The following is a 10,608-nucleotide window of genomic DNA, read 5'->3' as shown; positions in this document are numbered from 1 at the left end:
AAAAAAATAGGATCATAAAACTAAAATTAAATTTGTAAAGAGCCAAAAAACCAATTGATCTATTCTTATTCTTCCAAAAGATGTTAAGCAAATCATATTCCTAAGTCTTCTCTAATATGGATATCGAGTCAAAGGAAGACTAAAAAATAGGATCGCAAGGTTTTAATGGTATTGCAATTAGTTCATTAAGCTACGTCTAAAGCGAGATAACAGGGTGTTTGGTAAAACTCCACTAGATTAAGGAGTTTCTTTTTGCTAATTAATTGTCTCTAAGAATAGTAATTTCTGAACAGTGTTTTAAAAGTGTGGGCGTAAGGCCGTGGATATTTAATTTTTAATATTTTATAAAATAATATAATTACAGTAAATATTTATAAACATGTAAAATTGCATAAAAATTAAAGAAAATTATAAATATGTGAAAAAAATATATACATATAGATGTGCTCCATTCCTGTAAAATAACTAGTCAAAATAATTTATTATACGCTACTTACAAGTACAAGTAACTTGAGTCAAAAAGAATAAAATTTTCTACATGAAGGAACAAATAGGATGACTAACCTGCAATTTGAAATTTGAACTTGCTGCTATGAAGGAGAATGAAATTCTCTTTGTATTTGTAAAAATATTTGAATATTCGTTATTTTGGGAGATATTAGCAGACTAGCGAACAAGATAAAGAATTGAGAAAGACCATAAATTAGGACTTTAATCAATAAAAAGGTCTTGACTTTTAAATTTGATACATTTCATTTCCCTTTTAAAACTTTTGAGTAATTACAAGCTAACTTCTGAGAATTTGGGTATTATATAAAGGACTTATTCAACAAATTTTGTTTTAATTTGAAAAAGTCTATGGGGTTTATGCCTCACTATAAAAACGCACCTCAAACGCCCGGACATATGCCCCGAATTGCTGGGCGTACGTCTCTTGAGACTTTCGCCCCACACCATCGCCTCCGACCGTTTTTGTTACGCTTTGCCTCGAAAAACGCATTTTAAAACACTATTTCTGAATGCTATTTTTTACGCTAATTTTGATAATTAACTAGAAAATCATCAAAGCAGCCACGTGGCAACTGCTAATAGCCCATTATTGCGCCAAAAACACAGTTAACAGTTAAAAAAAAATGGCGCTGCCACATCGGGAAGACCAATTTTCCATATGGCTCCCTGGGCCCCACTTACCCTTATGAGACGAAATAAAAAGTGAAAAATCTTCTAACATTATTCTCTATTTATCCTAGTAGTGGGCCCCACTTGTCCACGTGGCAGTAGCTCAGGAGGAACACATGAAATAGAACGTTTTTTTAGTGCAGTGCGTTGACCTGTAGCTTTTACTACTACTCTGCTAGTCCCCGTAGCACTGCCAATTTTTTCTCACCTCGCCGTCGGAATCTTTCAATTCACATTTTTTTCCGGCAGATTCTCCGGTGAATTACGGCGGATGATTACACGTGACATTTCCGGCAGCTGAGTTCTCGGAGCGTAGCCACTGGACACGTGGCATTGCCGGCTGCTTCTCCGATTTCCGCCACTACCACTAGTAGTACTACTAACTAGCGTAGTTTCAGTATAGTTCAGAGTTGCCGTCGCCTTCGCCTTCGCCGGAGGACTTCATAGGTATGTCGTCGAACTTGACTTTTTCGAGTGATTTGACTCCAGTAACTGAACTGTGTCGGTACACAATAGAAGGATGAGAAAAATAGAAAAATAAAAGGACAGTTTTTTATATTTGCTTGTTGCATTATTAGTGTTTAAAATTAATCATGGATATTAAATTAGTGATAAGTTCGCTTTCATTGAGTGTTTGAAAATAGAGGATTTAAAGTTGTTCATTTGTGGACCTATCGAAAAGGTATGCCAAATTAAATGCTACTTTGCCATTCGACGTGACTTTTGAATTTTGATATCACTCTCTCCATTTGAAAATTCAAAGGAAAAACCTTTATATTTTTAGTAAAGAATCAATTCCTCATTACTGATGGAGCCAACATTCACGTTTATGTTAAAGAGCTATTATTCAGGATTTCAAGTCAGTAATAACAAGATCATTGTGTCAAACATCTTTCAAAATTAGTATAAATATTTTTACAATTTTTTAAAATATTTCCACCAACCCCACTTTTAGTGTGTAAAACCATTTACGTTGCTAAAAATATTAAACTATGAACACGGAACTCAAATAAGCTATTAGGTTAAGTGATTAAAACTTTGAATCCTCAACCTATAGAATAAAATGATGTGGTGTATTAAATGTATTTCTGCCCTCATGATTCGGTAGTGTCACACCTCTAGCTGGCTCTTCTCCCATCATTACATCCAACTTAAAGAGTTTCTTTTGACCAAATTGCTCAACTTCTAGTTTTCTGTACGTATCTGTTTTTGTACATTTCCTTTATTTTCTTATAATGAAAAATGAATAACATTGCTGCCTGGAATTTATATGCTCATTTCTTCTCAATTATGAAAATTTGGTCTAATTAGTTTTGGATTTAACTTTATTGTGAGTAAATCCATCACTCAAATATAAATTTCTGCATATTTAAGTGGGCGTTTGGATAGTGAAAATGATATTTGAAAATTAGAGTTGTATTTGGACATGAATATAATGTTGGGTTATTTTCTGGAGTTTTTCAAATTTTTAAAAAATTCTAAAATTTATTTTCAAGTGAAAATTAGAAATCTAAAAAAAGTGAAAATATTTTGGAAAAAATAAAAAATTCTTATGTCCAAACGGGCTCTAAATATACCTTTGCTTGTTTGCTTTGTAACACAGTGGACTCTGAGAAGCATACAGTGTCACACCTTTTGCTAAGCGAAAATCGAAATCACTTGAATACAGAAAGGTACTAATATCTTCGAAAAACTTTAAGTTAAATTTTCGTTATTTCCCTCTTATGAGAATCAAAAAATTGGTAATTAACCAAGAAAGGCATCATAGATTTCATGGACCTTTTGCCAATTTCTATATCTCTTTAGTCTTTACCCGACAACCGACACTAATTTTGTGGGTCTCCCCTGAATAAAAAATTTGTTTTGTGCACGTCTTTTTTCAAGAAACATCACTCTCAAGAAAGTCCACAGTGGAGTAATACAAAGTACTCTCTTGCTAGTTGATGGCGCAGGCCATTCAGGCCAGGCCAAGGCCACACAGCTTTTTAGTTTCTATCAAACCCCAAAATATGTCTTGGAAGCAAAGTCTATTCTAACCGTTGGCATACACGTACCATAGTAGGACTTTCCAAAGATTTGGTAAGACTTTACTATTTGTAGCATACATAAGGGTCTAAAATGTATAAAGTTAACGGCTTGTGAAACTGATTAGATACACCCCATAATTAGTTTTTTACTGTATTTAATAATGTATTTGATACTGCCATACTGGTTAGTAATTTATACTGCTTTGATTGTTGACAAGTCTCTTTCTGATTTGAAATTGGGTTGCTTTCATGGAGTTTGGTTTTAAGCCTTGTAACTTATATTTTTCTATCTAACGGACCTTTAGCTATCATATAATTTTTTCTAGAAATGTTGTTTTGTGGATGTAAGATATAGAAAACCAAATGTCCTTATCTTTAGGTGTCTGCTGTCAGATGACTGTTTTTGATTATCTTTTTGGCCTTTCTATTCTTAAATCTTTGATGGGTCTACCTTATATGTGAGTATAAGCATAGTTGTGATACTCTCTAGGTGTGCTGCAGTTTTCAGCTAATGAGTAAGTGGTAAAGATGAGACTTTCTTGCTCTCTAGGTGTAACATTTTTGCTTTGATCACAAAATTGACCCATCTGAAACAAGTAGAGCACGTGGCTGCCTCTGCATGTTACCTTGCTTCAGTTCTCTGCTGGGCGCAATCCAAGAAACGTGGTAGGATATATATGTTGATTGCTGTCTTAACTGGGATTGTCTTGGTTTTATGCTTCTAGCTTGTGCATACAAAATTGTATTTTTCCTGCCAAATGTTAAAGACTGAGTGTCATCTTAATTGTCTGATGTAACTACTGTGTCAAATGTTAGATGGTTGGCACGTGCAAGTTCTTTGAACACTGCATTTAAACCTTTTAGTTGATCATTACTTTCTCTCAAGCTTAGTATCTATTCGGCTTTATTAATCATAATTTACTAGTTTCTATTAGGGGGTTGTCAATTGACGTGATCAAGATTCCATATTTTTGAAAGAAAAGCGAAAAAGAAAAATTGACAACAACTGTTCGTGATATTTATGTTGCAGAAGTGTTCAAAATGTACACCTAGAGAAGTTCAAACCTACTAACATTTGTTGGCCTACTGTCTATTTAGTCCTATCTATCAAATTATTCATTACTCTCTTCCTGCTCCCTTATTTATGATTATTATAATTTTAATTGTCATGTTAGACCAATAGAATAACCCTTCCCTGACACTTGGAAAGTGAAAATCTGAAATTGTTTTCCAGGTTGCTCATTTTGTCTTTTCTTCTTGCACTGGACAATTTGTGGATGACATGAAATCTTCTAATCCCCCTGTCTTTTCTCTTTGTACCAGAATAATTATTTGTAGATGACCTTGGATAGTGTCATGATGTGCTCTTATAATGTTCTTAGTTGGATTATGTTGAGTAATTGTTATACAATGTAATGGTTTGGCATCACCTTCCTGCAGAATGGTCCTTGAGATGAAGATTTCATGAATGAACTACTCTTTGGTAAGATCTCTCTTTCTTCATTATTTTTAAAATATTTTAATTGTTACCAAAAGCTTTTATGAAACTGTTTTGAGAAACTTATGTTGATTTAATTCAAGTTCACTTAGTGAATATGCTATCAAACATCTCAAGAATTGATGGTTTGAACTTTGAAGAATATGCAGCACAACTAACATCGAAGACTACAAGTCAACTAGGATTTATGTTAATTTGTATCATGTATTTCCTTTGCTTCGGTCTTAGCATCTCAACTGGTTTTGATGGTTTGAAGGATACATAAAGAGATATAATTTGCTATCTTTAAGTTGTACACATACTAAAGTAATCTTTTTATTCAACTTTATGTTATCATAAAATTCTGAAGAAACAGTTTAGAAGTTCTATCCCATTCAAAAGTAGTTAGTTCTCCCAGAAACCCACTTCTGTATTTTGAATTGCATGCATCTTTCTTGTACTTGTGCTGTTGCCAGTCTCATTAAGACTGACTGTTTCTTAGTTTGTAGAACTCCAATGGTGCTTATTCTGGAATTTAATGTCCGTGGCTTTTTAAAACTTTTTCCTCTATTTTGTCTTTCATTCTTGGCATTTTAGCTCAGAGATTTGTCAACAAGAAATGAGGTTTGGAAAGGAAGCTGCAATTGCCTTCCTCATTAGCTTGGTCTGGATACAGCAAATTGCTGGCGGTGAGTGTTCTTGTTGGGAGTATTTCGGTCTCCTCTAAATGTTACCATTCTCAAAAAAAAGTATTGCGGTCTCTTCTTTCCATTTCCTTGCGTGAGTGTCCAGAGACTGCAGATCAGAGCAGCCTTTCCCTTTTCTGGATGTTCTATTTAATTCACTTCTAGCTGAGTCCAACTTGTATAAACAATAAGGAGTTCTCTAGCTCTGGTTAACAAGAGATGATGATAGTTTACATTTTTTATTGGAGTGTTTCACGCAATGAGACAACATAAATTCCCTTTGACATGTACGTGCAGAAAATTGAAACTTCATCTATCTCTTTATCAGATGAAGGACGAAATGCATCAGTAACAAGTAAATGGACCTGCAGCTGTCTCGCCAACCAGAGTTCTGTTGTTCCTGAAAACTGTTCATCATCCTGTGATTGCACTCTTGGTATGTTTTTCTTTCCCCTGTTTTTGTGAGCTCTTTGCTGCTGTATGGCAATGGCTAGTGTTTGGGTTGCTGCTAATACTACTTAAAGCATGTAATATCATAATGTCATCCTCACGAACTAACATGGAGCTAATTGCTTCTGGATGTTATCAACAGTGGTGTAAGATTGGAGAAGTATAGGAAGTATACTGCTCATATAATCATTATTGCTGATTTTTGCACATGCATTGCTCTTTGCTCTGTGGTTGTAAGCTGGAAAATAGCTCTCTTTTCTAAAGCTAATTGCCGACTAATGCTTCTAAAACACGATAGAACGCCATTGGTACTTCGAATTTGATAAGAAGAATTCAGTTCCAAAGACACGAGGAGCATTTGGTTTAAAAAATTGTTTCGAACAAGCTCTCATGACGAGGGTCTATTGGAAACAACCTCTTTATCTCTATGAGGTAGGGGTAAGGTCTGCGTACACACTACCCTCCCCAGACCCCATTTATGGGATCAAACTGGGTTTGTTGTTGTTGTTGTCTCATGAATAAGCTTTCCTCTGGGATTGAGCAGTCCTCAACTGTATGTTTTATTGCTTTTCTTTTAAAAACTTGACAAAACTCTTCTTCTTGTTCCATGTTGATCTTGTCATATGCAGTATCATAAAATAATAGAAAAGCTCAGTATGCACTGATTTGGTCTTATGCATTTCAGCAGACAAATCAAGCAAGAACAGATGGATATGCATATGTGCAGCTGATGGTTTACCTAGAGTGGCTGCTGCTAATAGTTATAGCAGCTGTTTTACAGCCTGTGATTGCCATTATGGTATTTTTCTGCTTGTACTGATCTTTGAAATAGTTCAATCAAATGTCTGTTGCTTTAGAAACTGCATACATAATTATCTGCTTTTGTCCTAGTTCTCCACACGCTAGTTTTTGCTGATTCTTTATCCTTGATTGCGAATCTGTTTACAATCATCAATTAAATTTAGCTTCGCTTGCAGGTTCAAATAGTTGATTAATTATGTGTTTGCTTCTGAACAGGAACTCAACTTGAAAAGCAGTCACCAAAGAAGAGGATATCGAGCAAGGTCATTTTGGTCATTCTCGTACTATGTGCAACCGTCATTATGCTTGGATTTATTGTTTTGATGCTGTGCTATGTCTATAGAAAGGATAAATATTCTATTCAACGACCTCTATTTTCATCAGACAAAGAAACAAGTTACAACAGTGCTACCAACTTAATACTAAGCCAAGGAACTTCAATTGCAGAACATGGACAATACATTGGTTCCTCCAACTGTGTTACAGGTAAACCTGGCTTTCCTTAAATGATTCGAGAGGGACCTTGAATTGAAACTGCAGATGTTTATATTGTATCACTTTGTGTGTAGGATTAATTTTCAAGGGATTCACTTTTCTGAAAAAACATTTAAGTGTGCTTTTAATAGGTGGTATGAGCTTCCTGATGTCAAGAAATGGGTTAATTTCTCTTTGAACTTTATCGTGTAGGTTGTGTTCCCAAAGCATCTATTCTGTTCAAAAGAAAGTCCGGAGTATTTTATGGGACGATTATTCAATTTTCTTATGCTGACTTAGAGACCGCAACAAATAAGTTCTCTGATTCCAATTTGATCGGGGTGGGAGGAAGCAGCCATGTGTACCGTGGTTATCTCAGAAATGGAAGAACTATTGCAATTAAGCGAATAAAAACTCAGGCAGGACAGGACACTGACTCTGCTTTCTTGACGGAGGTAACACCTCAAAGGATCATTCAATTGATATTTTAAACATGCTACTTTGAGAACCTTTCAACACATGCAACTACAGAATGAAAAAGTTATTTAAAAATCTTTTCATTTGCCAGATAGAACTCATATCAAGACTTCATCATTGTCATGTGGTTCCATTGCTTGGATACTGCTCTGAACACCATGGGAAACATGCTGAGAGGCTACTTATTTTCGAGTTCATGGCAAATGGCAATCTGAGAGATTGTCTGGATGGAGCATCAGGGAGACACCTCAATTGGAGTACACGGGTCGCTGTTGCTTTTGGAGCTGCACGTGGCTTGGAGTATCTCCATGAAGCAGCTGCACCAAGAATTTTACACCGAGATGTTAAATCCACTAATGTTCTATTGGATGAGAACTATAGAGCAAAGGTAAGTTTAAACCAAGGTCCTAATAAAATAATAAAAGGGAAAATCTGTTACATTGATCAATAAGCCGGAAAAAGGCTAGCTGTGAGCCTGTGACCCAGTTTCCACTTACCAAGGAAATACTGAGGTGTTAGCTTCAATTCTTTTTCAATGCAGCAGCTGAGTTTAATTGATTGCATTTTTCTTTAGCCATTATTAGTGGTTGCCTTTTGCATGCTGATTCTAGAGTACAATCTTTTTAGTATTGCCGGACTTAATAAATACTACTTCAAATTGCAAATCATTTCGTTTCCGTAACTTTCATCACGTAATATCCCACTTTGTTTTTGATTACCGCTATATGCATTCAGATTACTGATCTTGGCATGGCAAAACACCTTCAAAATGATGGTATTCCTAGCGGTTCCAGTTCTCCTGCTCGGATGCAGGGCACATTTGGCTATTTTGCACCTGAATATGCAATAGTTGGAAGAGCTTCTTTGAAGTCAGATGTTTTCAGTTTTGGGGTTGTGCTCCTTGAACTGATAACTGGACGAAAACCAATACATAAGTCAGCTAATAAAGCAGAAGAGAGCCTCGTGATATGGGTATGAAAAGTTAATAAAATGTTTCTCCCCCTCCCTCCATTTCGCTTAGCATTTTTGCTTACTTTTCTGGGAAGAGCAGCATTGAATTGGATAGAATTATGTCCTCAGATTTTGGGAAACCTTAGTCCTCTCTCAAAGCTTAACCCCAAATAATAGCAAAAAGATAATGACGAATACTAATTTTCATCTATAATATAGGCAACCCCTCGTCTGCTAGACAGTAGGCGTGTGGTCTTAGAGTTGCCAGACCCAAATTTGAAAGGAGAATTTGAAGAAGAGGAGATGCAGGTAATGGCTTACTTGGCTAAGGAGTGTCTTCTATTGGACCCAGATTCTCGGCCAACGATGAGTGAGGTTGTTCAAATTTTGTCAACTATTGCCCCAGAAACATCTAAAAGGAAACACTTCTCGAGAGATGAGTTCAAGGTATCCGATTAAACTTATTTTGGTTTTCTTTTGCCAATCTACCCATATTTTCATTTGCCAATTTAAGTTTCAAAGCTGTCATCCGCTGATTTGACAAACAGATAAACATTACCAATTATTTGTAACCCCATATTATAAACTTCTAAAAGGGGTAAACTTACTAGGTGTTATATGCCAAATTACATATACAGTCTGATTTAAAATAGACATCTTGTAGCTGAATTTAACCATTCTAAACACAGGAAAATCTTTGTAAGAGACGATCTTAAAATGCAATGAAATTATTGTCTTTTCTGAAAAGTTGGGAATTAAAATATTATTTCCCCTGGAAAGACCACTTAGGTGGCACTTGAAACAATTCTAAATTTCCTTTTCTCAGTGCAGCTGATTTCCTTTGTCATTGTAGTTCTTGTTTGGACCAACTCTTTGAGCATTACTTGTCATCATCTTCTTGTTTTACTTAGCTCTTTCAGCATTACTTATCCTCATCTTTGTCATCTTGTTACATGGTTTTAAAATCGTGTTTTTGTGTTAATATAATCCAAACGCACAGAACTTATAAGTAGATCCCATAAGTAGATGTTTTGATATGTAATAGATATTGCATAACACTGACAGATCTGCTAACGCGCTTTATACATTATATAGGGCTCGTTTAGTTATGATGGCAAGAGTACTTATGGAGAAAGTCCCGGCTTTGTTGAAGCTGAGGAGATCAAGCAGATCACGTCTGAGAATCGCTCAGCTCACTATTTGTTGTCGCCACATTGTGAGTTCAATCATTGTGGTGAAACTAGTGATCAGAAAGAGCATGTTATTCCTGCTGCATATGTAGAGAAACTACTTCGCCAGAGCTCAAATTCCCGAAGTTGGAGCTTGCAAGATGATGAAGCAGTGGATTTAACTGAACCGCGGTTTGAGAAATTTCATATGCCAACTGTTAGATCCCCAGGAAACAACGTAGGTGTTGTAGGAAAATAGCAGCTTTCTCTTAGCTTTGGTTGTTTGAGGACAGTACATATGAAGAAATACTGAGGGAGTCATGGTTTCCTCATCTTTTCGCGTCTTAGCATTCGAGAATCACAGGTTGGTTAAAAGATTACACATATAAGGCAGCTGATTTCATTTTTTTCTATTGATGTAAGGCAAATTTACAAGAAATTTTCTAGTCGTATTTCTTTTGTAAATTATCCTAGTTAGATATGCAATTCTAGAAAAAAGGATATAAATTTACACATGTTACTGTCAGAAATTGGAAATTGTAAGACTTTTGAACTCTTCCTACTGCAGTTGATCCATCAATGTTGAACTGTCAAGTAGAGTAACTTTTGTTTGTTGAGTGTTTCCTATAGAAAAAGAAGAAGAAAAAACAATGTTTGATTGTCTTATAGTAGCAGAGGAAAAAGAAATATGAAGTGATTTTCATAGGTAATACATTTTTCACGAAAATTTACATGTGTGAATGAAAGATGTGTTGTACCTAGCATGCATATCCTTAATTTCTCTCTTGTTTAATTCGTGAATTAAGATAAGGATTTTCGTGATAACAATGTGTCAAAATGTTATATATTTCATGACTATCTTACGCAGGAGCAATCAAGAACAAATTCTGAGATGTCAAAGATTTAATGAGGTAGTT

General features: G+C 35.4%; 1 protein-coding gene across 14 annotated transcripts; it reads left to right on the top strand.

The window, feature by feature from the left end:
* Nucleotides 1-1,342: 1,342 nt before the first annotated feature.
* Nucleotides 1,343-10,271, top strand: LOC107765023 (receptor-like serine/threonine-protein kinase NCRK). Of its 14 annotated transcripts, XM_016583598.2 has the most exons (13): nt 1,349-1,626; nt 2,783-2,852; nt 3,757-3,872; nt 4,647-4,689; nt 5,281-5,372; nt 5,698-5,805; nt 6,505-6,618; nt 6,837-7,106; nt 7,308-7,549; nt 7,663-7,959; nt 8,307-8,543; nt 8,742-8,969; nt 9,618-10,271. In XM_016583598.2, exons 5-13 carry the CDS (start codon nt 5,303-5,305, stop codon nt 9,948-9,950), a joined length of 1,899 nt encoding a protein of 632 aa, XP_016439084.2. In that variant the 5' UTR covers nt 1,349-1,626; nt 2,783-2,852; nt 3,757-3,872; nt 4,647-4,689; nt 5,281-5,302; the 3' UTR covers nt 9,951-10,271. The 14 variants fall into 14 exon arrangements, with proteins under 14 accessions (XP_075078133.1, XP_016439086.2, XP_016439089.2 ...); XM_075222032.1 differs by lacking the exon at nt 2,783-2,852 and having other exon boundaries at nt 1,343-1,626; nt 6,508-6,618; XM_016583600.2 differs by lacking the exon at nt 2,783-2,852 and having other exon boundaries at nt 1,343-1,626.
* Nucleotides 10,272-10,608: the final 337 nt, after the last annotated feature.

This window comes from Nicotiana tabacum, chromosome 9, assembly GCF_000715075.1.
Source record: "Nicotiana tabacum cultivar K326 chromosome 9, ASM71507v2, whole genome shotgun sequence".
NCBI lineage: Eukaryota > Viridiplantae > Streptophyta > Magnoliopsida > Solanales > Solanaceae > Nicotiana > Nicotiana tabacum.
This window is presented reverse-complemented; position numbering and strand designations above follow the sequence as displayed.

Excerpts from the sequence above, each read along its gene's own strand:
- LOC107765023 (XM_016583600.2), top strand. The coding sequence starts at position 5,303 with ATGAGGTTTGGAAAGGAAGCTGCAATTGCCTTCCTCATTAGCTTGGTC. Across the intron at positions 5,806-6,504 it reads ATCCTGTGATTGCACTCTTG|CAGACAAATCAAGCAAGAAC; the intron begins GTATGTTTTTCT and ends TATGCATTTCAG. Across the intron at positions 6,619-6,836 it reads AGCCTGTGATTGCCATTATG|GAACTCAACTTGAAAAGCAG; the intron begins GTATTTTTCTGC and ends GCTTCTGAACAG.